The sequence below is a fragment of the Drosophila rhopaloa genome, unplaced genomic scaffold (genome assembly GCF_018152115.1).
Source record: "Drosophila rhopaloa isolate 14029-0021.01 unplaced genomic scaffold, ASM1815211v1 contig_47, whole genome shotgun sequence".
NCBI classification, from domain to species: Eukaryota; Metazoa; Arthropoda; class Insecta; order Diptera; family Drosophilidae; genus Drosophila; species Drosophila rhopaloa.
The window spans coordinates 556,002-577,833 of NW_025335142.1; the positions used below are offsets into that span (position 1 = coordinate 556,002).

At 39.8% G+C, this 21,832-nt stretch overlaps 4 protein-coding genes across 9 annotated transcripts; 1 reads left to right on the forward strand and 3 right to left on the reverse strand.

The window, feature by feature from the left end:
* Positions 1-98: 98 nt before the first annotated feature.
* Positions 99-1,800, reverse strand: LOC108041022 (probable nuclear hormone receptor HR38). Its single transcript, XM_017118780.2, has one exon. The coding sequence runs from the start codon at positions 1,798-1,800 to the stop codon at positions 862-864; it is 939 nt and encodes a 312-aa protein (XP_016974269.1). The 3' UTR covers positions 99-861.
* Positions 1,768-9,476, reverse strand: LOC108041020 (transcription factor GAGA). 5 transcript variants are annotated; one of them, XM_017118777.2, is made up of 6 exons: positions 9,245-9,476; positions 6,253-6,718; positions 5,748-6,080; positions 5,404-5,541; positions 3,348-3,829; positions 1,768-1,878 (listed from the first exon to the last, which is right to left on the reverse strand). In XM_017118777.2, exons 1-6 carry the CDS (start codon positions 9,434-9,436, stop codon positions 1,816-1,818), a joined length of 1,674 nt encoding a protein of 557 aa, XP_016974266.1. In that variant the 5' UTR covers positions 9,437-9,476; the 3' UTR covers positions 1,768-1,815. The 5 variants fall into 5 exon arrangements, 4 of the variants coding, with proteins under 4 accessions (XP_016974266.1, XP_016974268.1, XP_016974267.2 ...); XM_017118779.2 differs by having other exon boundaries at positions 5,281-5,541; XM_017118778.2 differs by lacking the exon at positions 1,768-1,878 and having other exon boundaries at positions 2,460-3,829; positions 5,281-5,541.
* Positions 9,477-9,588: 112 nt separating this feature from the next.
* LOC108041023 (tRNA-splicing endonuclease subunit Sen34) lies at positions 9,589-15,519 on the reverse strand. Of its 2 annotated transcripts, XM_017118781.2 has the most exons (6): positions 15,408-15,519; positions 15,265-15,351; positions 14,644-14,904; positions 14,353-14,460; positions 13,955-14,288; positions 9,589-9,676 (listed from the first exon to the last, which is right to left on the reverse strand). In XM_017118781.2, exons 1-5 carry the CDS (start codon positions 15,454-15,456, stop codon positions 13,966-13,968), a joined length of 828 nt encoding a protein of 275 aa, XP_016974270.1. In that variant the 5' UTR covers positions 15,457-15,519; the 3' UTR covers positions 9,589-9,676; positions 13,955-13,965. The 2 variants fall into 2 exon arrangements, with proteins under 2 accessions (XP_016974270.1, XP_016974271.1); XM_017118782.2 differs by lacking the exon at positions 9,589-9,676 and having other exon boundaries at positions 14,073-14,288; positions 14,349-14,460.
* A 116-nt stretch (positions 15,520-15,635) lies between these two features.
* On the forward strand, positions 15,636-21,587 carry LOC108041029 (alpha-1,3-mannosyl-glycoprotein 4-beta-N-acetylglucosaminyltransferase A). The gene is given in 5 exon segments (XM_017118794.2): positions 15,636-15,977; positions 17,122-17,182; positions 17,264-17,322; positions 17,744-18,539; positions 18,542-21,587. Coding segments are annotated over 2 exon segments (1,758 nt in total). The 5' UTR covers positions 15,636-15,977; positions 17,122-17,182; positions 17,264-17,322; positions 17,744-17,932; the 3' UTR covers positions 19,693-21,587.
* Positions 21,588-21,832: the final 245 nt, after the last annotated feature.

Consider the following 21,832-nt stretch of genomic DNA (forward strand, 5'->3'; position numbering starts at 1 on the left):
TTAAAAAGGCAAAAAAACAATAAACAATTGAATTAATAAATAAATGTAGTTGATTTTAATTATAAATGGTTGCTTCCCCCAGGAAAAATTTTAACAGGATTATAATTTTACTTTCAGTACACAAACCGGCTCGCTTTATTGCCTTGGCCCCAAATAATGGGTTACATGAATATGTTTCTCTTAAAAGACAGACTTTGTTCAATCTATCCCATTCATAATCCTAAGGGCCCTTTTGCTTCAACATTTTTAAACAATCAGAATGGATTTGATTGATACATACATACGTATTATGTGCGAAATTTGATTTTTTTATTTGAAGTCGATATATTTTACAATTGATTACGTTTCGGTACGTTGTTTGTTTTGATCTGCAACTGACAATAACTAATGGATCGTCAATGATTATTTAATATGTGCAGATATTTCTGAACTAGCATATATGTAGTATCAGTATTTATATAGTACAAAAATAATCTTTACTAACAACTAGTTAATTAAAAATTTTTCTTCAATATGTAAATTTTAAGATTAATACTTTCAATGGAAAATATTTTTGCCTACTTTTCAGAAAACTATATACAATATTAAACTGGTCTTCTAAAAAGCCTTTTATTTCAAAGGTTATATTTATTTTTTTTGTATGTATGTACAGGATTTTATTTGTATTTCTCAAAATGTGTGCAATTAAATTAGAGGAAATTTACGAAGAGAATAACTTAGAGATACAGGGAAATTTTTTTAAAAAACGACCAAATTAAAGCTTTGTCAAATTCGATTTTTTGTTTGCACACATTTTGGGTGCCCAAATTTCTTCATAGAATGGCTAAAACTTATTACGCTACTGCTTAACGCTAATCTCTCTTACTGGAGATACACCTCATGAACAACGTCATGATGTTGCTGCTGTTGCTGCTGGGGATCATGAAGGTCCTCTTGCAATTGCAACTGATGATGCTGCTCCTCGATCGTCCCGCCATCATCGTATTCGATCAACTGATCATCCTCCGTCGGCTGATGATGATCTATGATTATGTGCTCTTGATCTAGTTGATGGTGATCCACTAACTGGTGGTCTTGGTGATACTCATGTTGTTGCTGCTGTTGGCTGTGGTGATGATGTGGATGATGGGTGAATACCAGTGGCGGTGGCGACGTTGATGTAGCTATGTGCTCATGAATCGCCGCCGTGCCGCTCGTAGTCGATGCTGTGGTGACTGTGTTCGTGCTCTGGTGATAGGTTGTGGCTTGCTGATTCCTAACAATATGACCGGCGGCTGTGACACTGGTCATGCTGGCGCGCTGGTTAGTGCGCGTCAAGGTGACGGTCACCTCGGAGCCCAGTCCGGCGAACGAGACAGCTGGCGTGGATGGCGGGGAAGAGGATGTTGCTACTTCTGCTCCTCCTCCAGACGCTGCTGCTGCTGCCGAGGCTCTGGCCTGGAGTATCTTACGGGTGGGCAATTGAGACGTGCTCTGAGTGGACGCGGGTGCAGTTCCTCCCGATCCAGCTCCCGATTGAGGCACGTAATTGATGAGCAGGACACGCTCTCCGCTGGTTGTCTGCGCCGCATGACCGCGCAGAATGCGACGCTGGAGTGTGGATGTTGCTGCCGTTCCAGTTCCAGCCGATGATGTTGATGTTGCTGGCGTGTTGCTCCTGCTGTTGCTGCTGCTGCTCACTGTGGCTGCTGTCGTGCCAGCGATGTTGCTGTTGCAGCTGTTGCTCGTACTGCTAGTGCTGTGCTGCTGTTGCTGCTGCTGCCCGCTCCCGCCTCCTCCTCCTCCAGGGCCGCTGGACATATCGTTGGCTCATCATTACGTATTATTACCTCCTTTCAAAATGAAAACCTTCTTTACCAAAATATTCTTGTTGTTGCCCTAGTCGTTTTAATGATTTTGTTTTGTTGTGGGATGCATGATGAATGTTTAGGTTTTACACACAAATTAATTGCATTTGATTGGTTAGATGCGTTTTTTTTATTTTATTGGTGTGGCAGCAAGAAAGAGAGAAGATAAAAACGATTCGTTAATGATCTGGTTAAGTTGATCAATGCAAGTGTATTTGTAGTGGTGCCATGTCAAGTGCAATTAGTCACAATATGCTTTTCTGTTAAATTCTTGTCACTGTATTCATGAATCGTTTTTGTTTGGCAACCATATAACTAGGAGAACTTTAAACTAATATGGTACAAGAACAATATTAAGTCATGCACCATAAAGTAAAAAATAAATTATATTTAAAAGTATGTTAGTGATACAAAGCTATACACTTCTTTTGGTTTAATAAATACATTTAAAACTACAAAATAACCAACAAAGCCAACATAAAACATAACGTATACGAAAAATAAAATATAAAGGAAAATACTTTGGAAATTTTATTTTAAAAGTTTTTGGTTTATTATATTTGTTTTTTTGGTTTAAATAAAATTATATTTTATTTAAGTATATAGAAAAACTAAAAATAAGTTGACAACTTCAGGTAAATGGAACATACCCTTGCGTTTAAATTTACATAATTAAATCAATATTCCCCAAAAGTTATGTTCCATGTACCTAAAATAGTGCATAGGGACTAAAATTTAAGAAAAATTTGCAACTATTAAAATTAAGAAATATACATATACAATTGATTTGATTTAAACTTAGAGCACTTAGTTCTTAAATAAAAAACGAAAGCCAAAAAATAGAAAGGATTGTTTGATTAATTGAGTGGTTGTAGGTGGGCAGACACAGAATGGGGTTTTTAGAAACCCCAATATTGAGCGAGCTCATTTGAGCTACTTAAGTAGATCGTCATAAATCAAGGGTTTTTAAGCTATCTATTAAATTTAATTATATTGCTTCAAAGACAAGGTGCAAGCGGTCCAAACAAAATTAGGTTATGAACTAGGGGACCTGGGTTTCATCGACTTCCACTGATCCGAAGGATTTCAATTTGACTAGAGATCCTCCAGCATTGGTTAGACTATAGGATATCCACGTAATTTCCAATAACCATAGCGCATTTAAACGTAACTCTAACAACAAAACTAGGGGAAAATCAACATTTAAAGTCATACAAATTGTACAACAAAATATTAAACAACTAAAGGTGCCATATTGGCTTCTTTCAATTAATTTAGAATTTGTCTACGCATTCCGCAAGGAAAATATTTAAAGCGTTAAGCAAAAACCCAAATTAATAATAATTATACAGAATAGTATATGGTGGATCTACGATTACGGTCCGATCAGAGCGTCTGTTGTGATTGTGTTTGCTGTTGCTGCTGCTGTTGTTGTTGTTGTTGTTGTTGTTGCTGTTGTTGTTGCTGCTGCTGCTGTTGTTGGAAGTCAGTCATATTCACCTGATTTAAATTGCCTATGATCTGATGGCCCTGCAGCGTCTGCACTTGGGCAATCGAAAGCGGCGCTCCACTTTCGCTACCATCAGCGGATTGAGCCACCAGTTGTTGCTGTTGCCCGGCTGCCTGTTGTTGAGCGGCCGCCGCTTGAGCGCTCGTCGTTGCCGTTGTTATGTTGCCCGAAGAGTCAATGATTTGGTGATGTTGTAGCTGTTGCTGCTGCTGTGGGACTTGTTGCTGCACTTGCTGCACTTGTTGCTGTTGCACTTGTCCGCCTGCCGATCCGCTTACTGCCATTGCCTGCTGCTGCTGTTGTTGTTGCTGTTGCTGCTGGGCATCGGGATCCTTCTTGACCTGCACACCTTGCAATGTGTGCAGGGACTGCACCGTCTGCACCTGGGGCACACTGCCGCCGGAGCTCAGTGCTCCACTGCCACCCGATCCCGAACCGCTGGATCCGCTGCTAGACTTTTTGCCACTGGTTGCTGCAAGGAAGGAAAGAGGTGCTGGTGAGAAGACTGCCGGTGCGGTGGGTCAAACTACATAGGGGGATAGTAAGGGTAATACAGAGCGAGACGACACTGAAGCAACATCGCTGGCCCAACAGAGAAACAACGCGACCTTCTAGGACTACATCCAGAGGGGGAATGTCAAAATGTGTGGTTTGTGTAGATGAAAAGTTTTTACAAAGAAAGTGAAACGAAAGACAAAACAACTATAAAAAAACACTTTATATTAAATATAAATCTTTTGGTTAGTAAAATATAAGGTCTGATCAAAAGGTTAAATAAAAGGAGCATAAGAATTTAAATATATCAAAAACTAACAAATAAATTGTTAGATAAAACAAAATACAGAAGTAAGCTACAATATAAATCGAACTCAAGACACATTCCAAACTTTTAAATACGATTATCGGCCAAATTGTCTATTTCACATCCGCAAGATTTGCTCCAATCAGTTTTAACAACTCTTTTGCAGGGGAATTCAGAACAGAAATAAGATCAGTGCCAAGTTAGTAGCTAAGGGAATTGACCAACAGTATTTTCTTGCAACTAAGAGAAACAATATTAACGAACAGCCAATTGCAATAAATTAAAGTCCGTGCCACAGGCAGAGATTAATTTTGTTTTTGTTATATAAAAAAATATATAATATTTTATTAATTAAACAATTTGTAATATAATATTTAAAATAGAGAAACTTAAACCGATTGCGATCCTCGATTGTAATTGTACATTTAATTTTTACAACAATTATTTGCGACACTAATTAGATTATTTAAGTAAATTAGTCGAGTATTCAATTACTTAGAGACTTGGGAAATCTCCATTTTTTCTTTTCTCTGTAGTACAATATGCAAGAAAATACTGCATAAGAAAATGTTATATGTTGAAAGCGCAATTTTGAAAAGTTATGCAAATTAAAAACTTACGCAGCAATTAATTATGGAAAATTTAAAAATGATACAGGAAATGAACACAAATCATTCGATCAGATCACGGGGAGTTTGTTTGTTTGCTTGATTGTTATTTACAAAACGTTTTCGTGTGTGTTATGCGAGTGTGTGTTTGGAAATGTGGATGATGGTGTCGTTGGTGCGTTGGAATGATTGAAGGCTCGGCAGGAGGCAGCTACTGCGGCTGCGGCTGTTGCTGCTGCGGCATGAAGACCTGATCGCCCACAATGTGTATGACGTTCTGCATGCCCTGCTGTTGCGCCTGTTGCTGTTGCTGCTGCTGCCCAGTGCCGCCCCCGCCGGCGCCCTCGTGTTTGATGTATGCCTGTCCACCACCCGCTAATGTTGCCGTGGTCATGTGCTGCTGGTGTTGCTGTTGCAGTTGTTGCTGCTGCTGGGGCAGCACAGTTTGGGCCAGGATGGCCGGTGCCCCCGCGGCCTGCGGCGCATTCGATATCACTCTCGTGGGCGTCGTACCGGATGATGCTCCTCCTGCTGATCCCGCTCCGCCTGGTCCATCACTGCCCACTGTGTTGTCGCCCTCTGCCGTGGTGTTCAGCTCCAAACTGGAGTCAAGGGTGGTATCGTTACCGGACTTACTTTTCTTCTCCTTTTTCACGCCCGGCTTGGCAAAGTGCCGCAGCTCGAGATGGCGCCGCAGGTTCCTCGATTGACGAATGACAGCATAGCAAATGGGGCAAGTAGCAGGTTGTTCCGATTGCGATCGCGAGCGCGGTTCTAAAAATTAAAAATTACTTCAGTATTTGGAACAGCTTTTGGAAAAGTACGTTAGTTATTTACTAGCTTTCATAAAGTGATGAAAATATTTAAAACGCTCTTATAAAGCACTTTAAACTTATGTTTTAACATTTAATTTTTAAATTTATCAACTGTATATTCGTCACTTTATACCAACAAGTGAATAGACCTAATCTGCAACTCACTTTCTGATCCCGGCGGATGTTTAGCCCGTTTAGCCTTTGGCGTGGATGATCCGCCGCTTGTATTGCCTCCGGATGAGCCTGCAGCTCCCTGTACCGTTGTTATCTCGCCAGTTGCCGCATTGGCCGACGTTACCGGTATCATGTTGTTAGGGTCCATAGTCACAATTGTCTCTACTTTTTGTCCTTCGCTTTTGATGATCGGTGTTGATGACAGCAGCTGGCCCTCGGCTCCATTTTCGCCAAGCACTTGCTGCACGGATCCCGAGTGCGAAGAAGTCGGTGTGCTCATTATCGTATCCATTCCTTCAACTTTGCTTATTTTCGGAGCCGTAGCTGCAAAAGAATAAAATGTATAATTATTATAATTAGTCATTCAAATAATTTATTTTGCAATTATTTATAAATTAATATTGAAATTGCTTATTTGTCTTATCAAAAGTGAACAGCAAAAACTAGATCTTAATATATTTAATTATGAAAAAAGTTCAAATTTTTAAAAACTTACGTGACATTTTCTTGACGCGCGGTTTGCGCTTGCGTGCCGGGAGGAATGCCTGAATAACTGCCTGGTCATGTTTAGCCGCGTCTGTGGTCACAATGGTCTGCTGTTGTCCTGCTGCGTTGGTCTGGGTCGTTGCCTGAAGGATCTGTCCCTGGTGATGGATGTCCTCCACCACTTGGGCGTGCACTGTCTGCTGTGGAGCCGTGGCGATCGTGGCAATCAGTTGGTCCTGGTCGTGGTGCTGCGGGATCATGTGCTGCAGCTGGATCGAGTGCGTGGTGTAGTCGTCCTTGGTTACCGTCTGCGGAGCCAATCCCTGGATGTTGAGACACTGGGCGGCCTGCAGAAGTGACGGCAGCTGGGCGTGGTCTACGCTCACCTCGCCGCGGTACACAAACTCCAGCAGCGCCTCCAGATCGTTGGCATTCACGCCGGCCAACATCACCACTGGATGCTTACATGGTGTATTCTGAAAACGCGCGAACAAATTATATCAAGCATTAAAAAGGTGGGAACAAACTTAAATTATTTTTAAGAACTTAATAAGGTTGGGTTTCTAGAGAGTTATATTCAGAGAAAAACATTTGAACAAGTCAAATGTTCTCTGAAATTGGAACTATAATCACATTTCCATGGATTAAATGGTGACACTTTACAAATTATTGTACTAGCTGGAAAATTATATCTTTACAAATAAACAACTTCAGATACATAGTTCCTTATGTGGTTTGGTTGCCAGAGACTAAGAGATGAATTGGATTTCCCTTCGACTCTTCTCCTGGCATAAACTCAATCCTAGCATTTAGTGTGGTCTCACATTTTTTGGCGAAGCGTGAATGGAGACGCAAAATTAAGCAAAAAAAAAAAAAAGGGGCCCGTCCGTCCGTCAAAGCAAACAAAAACAAAAACAGACCGACGGACAGAGATGAAAATAATGGAAACTCGCGGCGTGGTGCTCACACTCACACGTGTCCACTCCCGCTCACACCGCACTCTCCACCGCTCACACACACAAAGACAGACAGCCGGCTTTTACTTTTCCGCGCTCTGCACATTCTGCATCAGGATTTCGAGGAGACTTTTCAGATTTCGAGAAGCTGAAAAAGAAAACAGAGCAACGTAGCGCTTAAAGAAAGAGCGCTTAGCAGCTACCGCTCCCTCTCTGGTCATTTAATTAGCAAGCGCTGCTCTGAAACCACCACCCTTCGCCCTCTTTCCAATCCACACAATCTCTTCAAATGTCATCTACCCCTCCCCCTCCCTTTTTCCATTTTCACTCCTCATTACGCTCTTTGAACTCTACCCCCCTCTCGCTCATCGATTTTCTGACTTGCATTCCGGGCAGTGGGAGAGAGGGAGCAAGAGCAACGAAGAGCGGCCGCCATGTGTTTTAGCGTGCGTGTGTGAGTGTAACGAGATCAGTACATCTTGTACATTTTGCAGAGTTCACAGCCGCATTTTTTTCCATTCTTTTTTTTTTTGACATTTCCCGGCTCTGAGCGGCGATTTTAAAAATTCGCTCTGTTTACTTTTTTCACTGCCGGAGAGGAGAGAAGGGATGAGGAGAGGAGAGGAAGAGAAGAGCGTCGCATCAGGTGTTTTTATTTAGCTGGCCGCTCTGTTTTGGTCAGCATTTCCATTTCGATAGGGCCACGCATTCGGATTAAGGACGGCACGGTCTGTTGTCTGTATTTCGTACTTTAATACACAATCAATATGCTGGCGGAAACCCAAAGTAAAGTGCAAAATGCTAATGAATAGCTTAGAAGTACAGTATCGCAAAGCAGCTAACGAAAGTAACGAAAAAGTAGCAAGCTCCATTTAAAAGTGCACCCTCCTGATATGAAATGCTTTTCGGTACGAGTACAGGACGGATTCCTTAACGGGAAATGTGTAGTAAAACTAACTTTGCCTTGAAACCTACATACACTGAGTTTTAGTACATTTTGAACAATAAATAATTTTTTTTCCTTTCTAAACTATTTTGGGTATGTACTTTAAGAAATTAAATTATAAGTAATTCAGAACGTATATTAATTTATATTATATTCGCCTTAGATGAAGAATATGTGGATTCACTTTGGTTTAGAATCGGAATTTAATAAAACTTGCATACATATTGTTATATATATAAAAATAGCTAAATATACAAATTTTAAGTTGATCGGAGTAGCATAGCTTTTCTATGATAAACTGAGCTTTCGAATACTTTTTAGGATTGACGGTACTTTATAATATAAGATTAAATAAGAATTATAAGCCAGGCCGAAAAACAAGCAGATTAAAAATAATGTTATTAATTATCTTTATTTCTTATAACAATGCTTTTTTAATATTGTATAATAAAGGTGCACACTGTTTTTTTCCCATAGCCAGTGCCAACTGTACAGTTCTGATAGTAAAAAAAAGAGGTCGCGCTCGTGTGCACCCGACAGCACTAACAACATCACCAAGAACTGAAAGGCAAGACAAAAGCTCCAACCATCCAACAACTACAACAGTTGCCGCGCTGCTTTTTTGGCGCTCTCGTTTGCGCCCGCTCTAACACATGCAAACTGAAAGTTGGCGCAGCAGCTTTCGCCCTCCCCCGTCTTTCCCTTACCCTATGGGGCCACCCACTTTTTTTCAAACCAACTGGTTCTCTCGCTCTCTCCCTCTTTATCAACACTCTGCTTCTACTTCTCACTCTCTCTCCCTCTTGCTCTCCGGTGAACTTTGCAACAAGAAAAAGCTGATAAGGGGGCGAAGACAAGGGGGGTGGGAATCACTCATTCAACTCAATTGACAGTGGAAAACTTGTACAGAAATCTCTAGACAACTTTTGGAGCGGAGCGTAAATCTGCGTTATGTATGTATAGGTTTCTCTGCGCTCCCCACATTAACCTATTTCTGCGATTGGATTTCTCTGTTTACAAACTGTACGCCACGTTTAAGGTTATGTGCGATAAACTCTCTTTTTAGAGTAGATTTTTATGCTTTTTTTTTAGCAACTCACCTTGAGCAAATCCAGTAGAAAGGGGGAGGCGGCGCACAGGACTATCTTGTGGGCGGGAAAACTCCTCCCGCCAGCGGCCAGCGTGCAATCGACGAGGTCGCCATGGCAGCGCAACAATTGGATGGCCGATACGAGGCTGGTGCCGTAATCGCCCCAGGTGAGCGAATACAGCGAATTCATTGGCAGCGACATCAAAGCCGTCGCGTCCAAATCCAACAATTGTTGTTCCTCCCCAGCGTTGCTAGCGTATTCGCTGCTATTTGTCTCCAACACGACGATTTAATGTTTCACGGTTCCACGGAAAATTCTCTCCAAATCGGGATTTTTCGCGAAAATCCCCTTTCAACTCCTCTTCCTCACTACGCCTCTGCTTTCCTACTCCCTCTGTTGCTTCTTCTTCTTCTTGTTGCTTGGCGCGCTGCTTTCACGAAACTGAAATGTAAAAAAGAGTACGAACGTTAGTCGTTTGCTCTCGCTCTCTCTCTCTCTCCGCCTGCTCTTCCGCTCTCCCACTCTTTGGGGGACAGAGCGAGACAACGCATGTCTGCTCACAGGAATTTTGTTGTTGGAGGAGACTTTTTCACCAACTATAATACTAAAATTTGTTTCAAAATTCGTTGCTGCCCACAAAAATTACACAAAAATAGCGCGCGCCACATTTAAAATCGCCAACAACACACACACGCACACAACTGCGACAGGACGGACACAGTCACATATTCAATATTCAGTACAGTCAAGCCATGAGACACGCATTAAGATTTTTTTTGTTTTATAACCTCTTGTGTCTCTTGATTTTGTTATTGTTTTCCCGCTCACGGAGCGCACTTTGTTTTTTTGTTGATTCGTTTTTGGTTTGTGAAATTATCTTCTCACCGGAGCGCAAAAGAAAATTTCAATGCTGTGGGTGAATTTTGCCTTCTCTTTCTCTTGGCCGTACGCTTTTTTCTCCTGCTTGTCCGCTCGCCAACGTTGGATAACTCGAACTGAGACGCTGGCGCTGCTGAGTAAATCGCTTCGATCGAATTTCGCTGCTCTGCTGCTGCCAGCGCGGCGGGTTTTCAGTTTTTCTCTACACGGGGGAGAAAATACGATTCTGAATTTCTGGTCATGCGCTCAATACATGCGCACGGTGGTGGTTGCTTCCCGCCTGTATGCGTGTATCTGTGAGAGAACTGGCCTGGCAACGCTCTTTGAAGTACAGTTGTCGAGGAGCGGCATTGCCAGATGGGGCGCAGGAAGAGTATTTTTAGAGAGGAGAGACGGGGAGAGAAAGGCGAGAAGACACAAATACAAAAAAGGTCGGAAAGATAGCAAACAAAACTATAAAAGGTGGTAAATATTGAATAATGGAAATACTTTGGCCGACTTCACAGACCCAAAACACATGTGTCCACCACAGCAGACGGAGCAGTGCGCTAGTGATAAGAAAGGTCTATGGGGTCCGGTTCTATGGGTTCTAAATATATGGGATAGAAGCTAAATATTCAATTATACTATTTAAGGTTTTTGGTAACTTGTTTAAGGTAATCTAAGGATTTTTGTCCAAGGACTTGCATTTATAGTGCCTTTCGATGAATTTATATATTCTTGTTCTCTTCTTGGTATAATATTTTTCAAAACCCCCTAGAAAATGTCATTCATCATCAATTTTAAGGCTGCCCGAAAACCCAGATATTCAAATTTTTTTTAAATAAACCATTCTAGGGAAATATAAATATTATTTACCAACCATTAAATAAATAAAAATGACCAAAACTGCTTAATTATGAAGCAATTTCCAAAAAAAAAAAAATAATGCATTTAAGACCAAAATTATTGAGACCCCAAAATACTTATTGGGTCCCCAAAATACTAGGTCACAAAAGGTTTTAAGACTTTTTTAAAAAAATTGTTGTTAAATTTGTATTTAAACTGATAATACTCCACTCCGGATTACACTGATGTCTGCCAAAATTACTATGTAGTTCCATCTCGGAAAATGAAAAATGTATAACTATAACTATAATCACTAACCATCCCGCAAAATAATTTTTGAGTCCATTTTCGTTGTATGAAATGACCAGTCTATATGTTGTATGGTTAGTGCTATAATCTTATTCGTAGAGGTTACTAGATAATCAAATATTTTGGATTTGAATTCATAGGTATAGGTGCAAATTGGAGTTTTGAACAAATTATAACAAACGACAAAATTAAAATACTTTTAAAAAAAATAATCTATTTGCATGCTTTTTTTAGCAGTCGTCATGGATTAATAATCAAGACTAAGATATATTCAAAAATAAATCAAATTCGCTAGAATTAAATGTTGGAAAAGGCCTTTTTAAAGTAGATTAAATCAAAATATGTGAATCAGAAACTTACTTAGTTTTCTTGGAACTCTATCTAAAATGCTAGACTTTTCAAATGGAATTTCCTACCAACAATTATGTGTTGATTTCGTAACGGATCAATAAATAAATTTATAAGGACGTGCAAATTGGACTGTTATTTCTCTTTGGTTATAAAATATCAACAGATCCTGCATAAATAATAATAAACTGGTAGAAAAGCCGGCTCGCTCTTCGCCAGCGATTCCCGCTCTACATTCTCTTTTCTCTGTCTCTGACTTTCCTCTCTCCTCACCAATCACCTGTTACTTTCGACACATCTCAGAGACCAGACCCTACGGGGTAAAAATATATAGAAAACATATAGCCATTCTCATTCTCATATGCAGATCAAGTCCCGCTTAAGAGCGGAGAGACCCCCGCATTAGGGAAGTTAGTCGAAATAAAAACCAAGGAGAGGAGAAATAGAGTGCGAGTTCTACCCAATGCTCAGAGAAGTGGTAATATTGTGAGCGAGTGGCCGAATTTTTAAGATTACAATTTTCTCTGTTTTGATGCTGGGAACATGAGAAATGCTGTTCGAAAGGCCCCTTTAAAGTTCCAATCGGCGTTATAGCAGTGAGCGTGCTTCGCAGCTGGCAACGCCGACCAACGGAGCATGTTGAGAGGAAGAAAGGGCATTGAGAGGGGGGTGGTGGTGGCTTATGAGGCGGAGTGGAATGGCAATGGTGGGGGTAATGAAGTGGAATGAGAGGGGAGGCCACATGAGCAATAGCAAAGCACAGTGGTTTCAGTAGTAGCACATGTCACGGTTGATGCTTAAAGTGGTAATTTCTAAAAAATAAGTAGATGATGACCATGTACATACACGTAATCTCGTTCAATTTATAATCAAAAATATTTTTAAAATTAAATTTTCAGCTAATTTATTACCATATTACCTGTAAGTATTTAAGACAATTTAGGAATACAATTCCAAAAATAGAATAAGAAATGACTATGTAGTCTTATAAATATGCTTTAAATTTGTTGCATGACAAATCAGTTTAAGTAGATGAGAAGATAATTTATAAAACGGTTACCACTTAGTAAATCTTATTAGTATACATACATATGTAAATACAATGTACATTGACAAGAACTGTTTTCAAAATGCCTTACAAGTGATTAAAACTGAATTAAACTTAAAATTTAATTCCCAGCATATGTATTCGTGTCACTGTGCTACAATCCGACTGTATGAAATTCGAACGGCATGACACGACTTTTGCCTGGCCTTCCCCACCGCTCCTTATCACCGTTGCTGTTTCTATTTAAAAAAAAACTGAATATACTTGAAACGAACGCAAAACATGAAGAATTCAGCACAAATTTGTTGAAAACAAATACGCAAATGTGTTCGCTGTGAGTTTGCCTATCGCAGTTTGCGTGTGTGTGGGTTCTGTTTGGTGGGGCCTTTATATTATAACCTCATTTTGCCTCACTAATTAATTTAACACAACTTTATGGAGTCGTTGTTCCCGCCTACAAACTGGAACGATGGGCCCTGAACAAAGTGACGAGCTAACATCTCCTCGAGTTGGATGTCGTGGTCAAAATAAACGGATTTTACCATGTGTACTGTGTACAATTTCCAACTGTGAGTGGGAGAATCAGTTTCTGGCGAATTCGCTCCTGCTTCTCAGAGCGAGACGGAAAAACGTGGAGAGACGGCCAGAGAAGAGAGGAGGCGGTACGGTGAAAGGGGGAGGGGGCGGAGCGGAAGCGTCGTGTCTCTGCTATTGTATCCAATTTCCTCTAAAAAAGAAACCCAATTCGGCGCCAAAAACAAAACCCGTGCTCACCAAAATCCCACTCTCTCCCGCTCAATCTTAAAAAATTGTATTATTTGTAGCAGAAATGTAATCTACACTGGTCACAATTTCTCTATAAGTTCCCTTTCTGTATGTATGTACATATGTATATACAGAGAAATAAGACACACATAAGTACGTACATACTTATGAACATTTGTAGTTAACTATCAAAATTTTTTTAATTATTTATGGTTTATCATATACTTATTCGAAATTATAAGTATATACTTAATATTGATTAATCGTGGTAAAAATGATTATCGTAGATTTAATATGCTGACATATGAGCATATATGTTTGTGTTATACCCCTTTAGAAAAATAATGCTCAGAAATAATAGGTTTAGGTTTTCTTGGTTAATATTCATATTTTAGTAAATTGTTTAGTTATTTAATTATCAAGGGGCATTAAGTTTTATACGATTTTGAAATTTTGTTAATTAACAATTTATTTTATGGGGAAGTGGTCAAAAAATTTTGAACCTGGTTATGAATTTCTTTAATTTATTCGTTTTGACTTGCCTTTAATTTTCTCACTTGCTGGGATTGCACCAAGCCACAGTTTGATAATGGATCCCCTCGTGATTGTCTTTCTCGTAGGCGAAAACACAGCACTTGTTAACAATAACAGACAATCGAACTTTGGCCACCAGTTCCAAGGGTTTAATTACAGGTGTATCTTGCACAATCACAATATGTGAGGCGTGGTAGATGAGGGGATCACCGGGGTACACCAGGAAGTCCGCTCCGAAAGCTTCACCCGAGGTCACAAACTTTCCCTGTTTCCAAAGATCTTTGAAAATTCGATATTTTAGGGAATTTATGTTCACCACAGGTCCGGAAACTATTTTTGCAGCTGTAGGTATTTAAGACGGTTTTAGAACTGGAAAATTAACAAATATTATTAGTTGCTCACCTACAATGATTTTTAAGATGTTCACAAGGCACCTCCACCAAGGCATTTTGACGATCAAATTTAAAGTTGTCCGACACTTCTTTCAGTACATCTTGGGAAGTTAGAGCATTAGCTAAAATATAAACGGTAAATAACTGTAATATGTAATAAAGAATAAGGCAAATCGTAATAAGTTTTTTAAAATAACTTTTAGAATGTTTTTAAATTATGTTGTTAAAACAAAATCCAGTGAGTACAAATTAATCTTAAATGACAACCATTTTGTTGTTATAAAATCCTTAGTTTTAGGGCTTACCCATTTCATCTTTTCCCTGCTTGAGCAACTTCTTCCGTTTGCCCATAAGTATTCTTTCGATGTAACGTTCTGTTTCCCGAAGCTTTTCGGTCTTTAGTGCTTCTTTCTGACACACTAATTGACTTTCGAAATCAGTTTTGTACTCCTTCAGTTTCTCAACTGTTGGTGGAGTTGTTAAGGCTTGAGATTTGTCCACTAACTTTGCGATATTTTCATCCAAAGCTAACTGGGTTTCGAATTTACTAAGTTCCACTGGAAGCGCTGCAAGGAGAAATTTATCTTAATTAAGAATACCTGCAGATATATTATAATATTTAAGTTTCTTCGTGTGGTGTTAATTCTTAAAAACACAAATTTTTACAGTTTGTGTTGTCGGTAAAAAATTCGGACTTCAGAACCTAAAATTAAAGAGTAGTCTTCTTTTTGGTTTTTGCTGACCAAAAATCTTTAACTGATACATTGCCTTCAGCTAACATTTTTCAGACAGGTAATCTCTAATCTCTCTTAATGTCACAACTTAACTTGACATTAAAAAATCTGTCCTAAATGACCAAATATCTTTCTTTTTAGACTGAAAGAAGCATTCCTACATTAAGTATACCTAGTATTAGGAAAACTCACTTGACTGATTGGGACTCCAGCCTTTGGTGTTCGCAGTACCCACTGGAGCACCCATTATACGATGTTTGCTTCGCAGTTCCATATAATCTAAATAACGCAGGGACATATTTTGAATTTGTTTTTATAGGGAAGTAAACGCTTACCGTCAACATTGAAAACGAAACCGCGACCATTTAGTAGAGTTAAAAACATACTTTTGCAAAAATCTTTTGTTGTTAATGTAGCCGCTAGAGATGGGAGGACTTTGGGTACCTGTTGTTTCTCCTATTTAACAGATGTTGACCTATGTTAAGACCAGAGATGCCATATTGAAATCGACGGTCCGGCAGCACTATGTACCCACAACTATCGATAACGATTGTTTGATTGCAGCCAAAGCCAGCCTGTTGTTGTTTTTGCTCGGGGCGTTAAAACTAATTCCCCGCTGTACATAGCATTAAACAATCGCAATCGCGGGTGCTGCAATAATTTACATCATTTGCATTTACATAACGCACGCGGGGACACGCGAAGAAAGATGTGAAAACAATTGGCGAGCAAAAAGCGCGTATGGCGAAAAATCAGGGGAACCAAAAAACGGCAGAACGGCGAATTGGCGAAAATACTCAGTGTACAAAATCCATAGATGGATAAATAACAGTCACTGCGTTCAATCTGTTCCTATTTAAGTGTTTATTAATTCATTTACTCGTATATTTGTGCTGCAATTAAGTGTGAGTAAATAGGGCTGTGCGTGAGTGTGTGTGTGTGTGGGCGTTGGTGCGAACTTTTGGGTGTTGCTGTTTATTTACCTATTTATCTGTTAAACTTTAGCCCATTGTTTACTTTCGCCTACGTATACTAAACAGAGTGCGAAAATTGAGATCCCCAATGGCTAACGTTCGCACATTCCCCTAAAATTCGCTTTGCTTTCGAATACTTGATACCCGGTACCTGGGGTTTTTTCCTATTATTATGGGATTTATACCATACGTTAGCAAATAAAATATACAGTAATACTTCGATAACATTACCCTATGGCAACCTGGCTTCATTGGTAATTTAGTGTTAATATAGATATATGTGCAGTTCATTCGTTCTATAACTTTAACTTAATTACTGAAGTCTTGGCTAAAAGGAAAAAGTTCGATTGTAAATACATATTCCTGATCTGCTGAAGAAAACTGGTTAAGACTTAAACAACGTTTTTTCTAGTTATTAAGATATATAACAACATGTATACATTCATAATTTATAGGTGCCATTAAAAATAATCTTGCCATATTATGATAACTTCATTGTTTCTAAAACAAAAACAAGATTAAGGTCGTTGTATACAATTTTAGAAAAACCATTTGAACCCCTTAAAAGTCGGGGTGTTATATAACAAATCTGCCATAAAAAATGACAATCAAATTTGTTAAAGTTCGTTATTTTGTCCTATAATTTATGTATGTAGGTATATGATCTGTAATTTTAACGTATAAATATATGTGTATGTACCTTCCCGTTCATAATATTCATTCATATTTCTGGTTCTGGTCTCATTTTTAATGGAAATGTTTTTTTCTGGTTATTCGGCCTTACAGTAAAAGTAATAAAATAATAAAAATTATATATTACAAGTTTTAATTTATTCGACTCGGTCGCTAAATGGCGGCATAAATGACATTTATTTTTAGCTTTGGTCTCTAGGCTGCCATACTCCTTGGGGCTTAATTAATAATACTAAGCAGATCCTTTGTTGTAAAGCCCTTCACCCTAAGGATCAACCGACTAGCCCAATACTCATATCTGATGCCAAATATACCCTTTTGTGCACTGCCATACCCAACGATTCAAATTAACAAGCAGTAAACAGTGTTTCCTCCTTTTCAGACCCACCGATCGAACTTTTACCGGCGAGGAGGAGAACAAAGCTATCCGGTCTCTTGGCCATGTAAGTCTAAAAGTCTACTGCCTGCCATCGTCTCGAGTGCACAGTACATAACAATTATTATTATTCTATACCCACGGCCAGGTCATGTGGCGAGAATTGCGACAGCTGCCACCACCGACGACGTCGTTAATCCAACTCGGGTAAGAAAAAAGACGACTACAAAGAGCCGTTAAACGGTGCGACCTTCAGGCCCCACCCCCATATGGGCTACCCCATCACACTATACAAAATATTCAATTAAATTAACAGCTACTCCTGTATTAAATAGGAAAATAATATTGTATTTCAAAGCAAATAAAAGGGCACACAGGAATACATAGACATATCGCTTAGACGGGTCTTAAATGTAATTTAAAATCTTCGAAAATATACAAAAATATATGGGGACTTGTTCTTTAAAATCGTATCACTGAGAAACTGTCACTAATATATTTGCAAACATTTTAATTTAAAATAAACTGTTAGGTATATAACTTTATAATATTACAAAATGTATGAAAATGGCATATTATCAAATATTTTTGCACGTGTAAAAACTAAATGTTCTGTTTTTTTTTGCAGCGCCTGCATTAGTCATAGGAGGGATGAGGATGACAGCCGGCCCAGGGGAACGGCGCCAGCACAACCAACCAGGGACCGAGCCAGAACCAAAAGCCAAACCAGAAGCGGAAGCAAGGCAGCCCCAAGGCAAACAGTTAGCTAATTAATATAATAGCCAGCGAAGGATTCCAGACGAGCGCCCAACGAAAGATGTTCAAGATTAGGCAGCGGAACTGCATGCTGATTGTGACGGCCCTGGTGCTGGCGCCCTGCATAGTGATCCTGATGGTGATGGGACCCGAGCTATCCACCGAACAGTCGCTGACACAGCGCCTGGCCGAATGCCACATGCGGCTGCAGTACCTGGAGTCCGTGTACCGTGCCCGCCAGGAGGATGTGGCGTTGCTCTCTCAGTACCTGGGCCAGTTGCAGAGTGTCAATGGGACGGGAGCCAGTGCTCCCCCGCCGCCGCCGCTGCCAGTGGTCAATCTGCTCGACGGACTGAGTCCCGAGGCCAGGCAGCTGCTGAGAAATGCCTCGCACTTCAGTAAAGGGGGCGGTGCCAATGGTTCGATGGCCAGGAGTCAGAATATACGACTCCCGAACGCCTATCACTTCTTGCCGCATCTCCTGGATGATGCGGGCTCCCTGCGTCCGGCCTACCTGCAAAGCAAGGGTCGTTCGGATGTCAGCATTGTTCTAGGCGTGCCCACGGTGCGGAGGGAGAAGCAATCGTATTTGCTCGGCACCCTCCACAATCTCATCGAAAACATGAACGACGAAGAGCAAAACGAAACGCTGATCATTGTCTATATAGGGAAACGGATCTGGACTCAGTGCAATTGATTGCGCGCCAAATCGAGACTAGTTTCGAGCAGCATGTGGACAGTGGACTGATTGATATAATAGCACCTGCTCCGAGTTACTATCCCAATTTCGAGCGGCTTCGCATCACCCTGAACGACCCTTTGGAGCGCGTAAAATGGCGCAGCAAACAGAACTTGGACTTTGCCTACCTGATGGCCTATGCCCATTCGAAAGGCACCTTTTACGTCCAACTGGAGGACGATATACTGACCAAGCGGCAGTTTATCACCACAATGAAGAAATTCGCCTTGATCAAGAGCGCTCTGACCAAGCCCGACCAGCCGGCCTGGTTTGTATTGGATTTTTGCCAGCTGGGCTTTATTGGCAAGATGTTCAAGAGTGCCGAGCTACCCTACTTGATCACCTACTTCCAAATGTTCTACAATGACAAACCCGTGGATTGGTTACTCACCTATTTTATTGAGTCCAAGGTATGCCGCACGGACAAGGACCAGAAGCATTGCAACCAGGAAAAGGCAAAGTACTGGCAGCACTTTCGAAAATCCCTGTTTCAACACATTGGTACTAGTTCTTCGCTGAGGGGCAAGGTTCAAAAGCTTAAGGACAAGCAGTTCGGAAGCAAGGTGCCGCAGTACTATGCCCACACGCATAATCCACCCGCTTTGGTCAAGTCCAACATTGCTCCGTACAAGAACTATCTATTGAAGCGGGCCTATAGGGGAGAATCCTATTTCTGGGGCTTGCTGCCCCAACCTGGAGATTTGGTGCAGATCGTCTTCGAACGCCCCACGCAACTGCGGCACTATCTCTTCCGGAGCGGAAACTCGGAGCACCCGTCGGATAGGTTCTACAACACCACAGTGGAGCTCCTGCCGGCGGATACGCTGAGCGAGAACTCCTCCGTTTGGAGCAACTACAACACCACCACAGATGGCTACTTGGTGGTGGGCTCGTTCGATAGTTTGGGCGTGGCCGAGGGCCTCTTGGATGCGAAGATCGGGGCCATCAAGGAATTGCGCCTCCACGTGCACAGTGACAGCGAGAATTGGGCCCTGCTTAGCGAAATCGAACTGCAGGAGTGGGGCAGCGATCCCAAGTCGGAGGCGAATGCGGCGAAGCCACGGTTTGTGGCGGGTAGCTGATTGCTACATCGTCACCGGCAGCGACAGGACTGGGAGGAATAGGAACGAAATCCAGTCACACAACTCCTTTAGACCTCCCTTAGTTAAAGTCTAATCTAATCCCTTTCCACAATTTGTCTATATCTGTTAAGATCGGGTCGATTTCGTTGAGAAAAAGTTATGGGAGCCAAAAGTTATCTTTTGATTATTCAAAAAAGTGTTTGTTGTTTGTGAAGATTCTTTCTTGCTTCCTAGACTTTTTCATGTTTTTTGCATTGAAACGAATCGACCCATCCTAATATCTGTACATCTGTGTGTATATTTTTCGAATGATGCTTTTATCCTCGATTATCTCAATGTGTAAATAATGTCCCAGAACGTAACTCTCTCGCTCTCCTAACTGTAAGTGATTGTCCCTAGCAACAGGACCTATGTAGGGCTGCAGGCGAATAATATTGCCATATATCCCCAGAACCAATTCGTTAGGGTTTCTTTAACTTAAGCGTTACAAGCCTAAATAATATCACTGGTCTGCAGTCTGATATAAGTCTCATTTAAACCCCAAGCTATCAGTATATTTTTGCGTATATCCATATGGATTCGATGTACTCCAAGTGCCCCTTCCATTTTTTCATGGTGTTAAAATGTATTGGTATAATATGTGGGTCAAGTTGTGGGCTATGTAACTGAAGCGATTCCCCGTATTCCTATGTTATTCGAATATTTTATTTTCGTTTATTTAGCGTTAGATTTAAGTGTTAACCTTATTTTATCGGCAGCCGAAAAGAAACATTCCAGTTTATTTTGTTTTCATTTGCTGAATCTAAAAGTGATCAAGTATCTCGAACTAGCTGAAATCTTATCGATCAAATTAAGGTATAATCAAACATTGTTAAACCTAAGTTAAATCTCTGTAGTAATTGGTTAAACTTATTCCTCTACTATCTAATAATTTATCTTAACTCAATGAGTTCATCCAACATGCCTAAATCAGTTATATTTAGCCACCTCCTTGAACATAAGCCATAACTACATAAATATAATATGCATTACCATAAACATTAAAGCATAAAATAACGAAACGATTTTTAGCATTGTTGCTTTTTTACTGTGATTTGTTAATAATTTTTGCATAACAATGAAAAAACTAAATACCTAAATTATATATACACGTATATATAAAAACAACGCTGATTAGCAATTGTAAAACAAAATTTTAAAAAAGTCGTACAAAGAAAACCTTTTTTATATACATGCGACAAATTTTATGATTGGTTTAACTAATTGGAAATGCCAAATTTTTTGATAGACTATGACAAAACTATAAACGAATAAATAAGAATGATGATTGTTTAAACTTGGTTCCTGTTGTGTAACGAGAATTGTAATATATAGTGGCATATTTTTATAAGTTTAATTATCGAAATTTTGAACTTTCTAAATATTATCCCATTTCGATTCATATGCCGCTATATATAAAGAAACAAATATTGTAGACTGCTTTCGATAAACTGAACAAATTAAATAAATGTTTTGCATATACTTACTAATGCGTAATCATACAAACATAAATATATTTTTATATATCCCTGTGTTATGTGTGCGGCAACCAGCAACAATAATTTACAGCACTCGCTCTCCACCAAACACCCATTTTGCCAAATTGCAACCAATTAGCAAGCAACAATAATAGTTGATAATGATCAAACTGAATTATAGAATAGCTGGCATTATAGGCTTCCCCTTCCACGACACAAAAACACATAACGATTGTAGCTGAATTATTACAAATTACTTTTACACTACTCATAAGCCGTTGGGACAACTCAAAACTTAATCGAAATCAAACAAGAACAACAAATATGCGTGTAATGTGTGTATAAGCTTAATAAATATTTCAAGTATTTGAAATTAAATTTTTTAATGTGGTTTTAATATTTTTTTAAATTAGTTTGGAATGGATAAATTCACAGTAGATGCACGTTTTTCAAAGAGTGGTCTTGTTATCAGAATAAGACTATATGTATACAATTTATTCGTTAACAAATTAAAACCTTTAAAAGCTTCGATTTTCCAATTTTTCCAATTTCTGTGAATTGGCTTTTTTACGTTTTGAAATGATCAAAATAATTATCCTATAGTAGGCACAAAAAAAATGTAA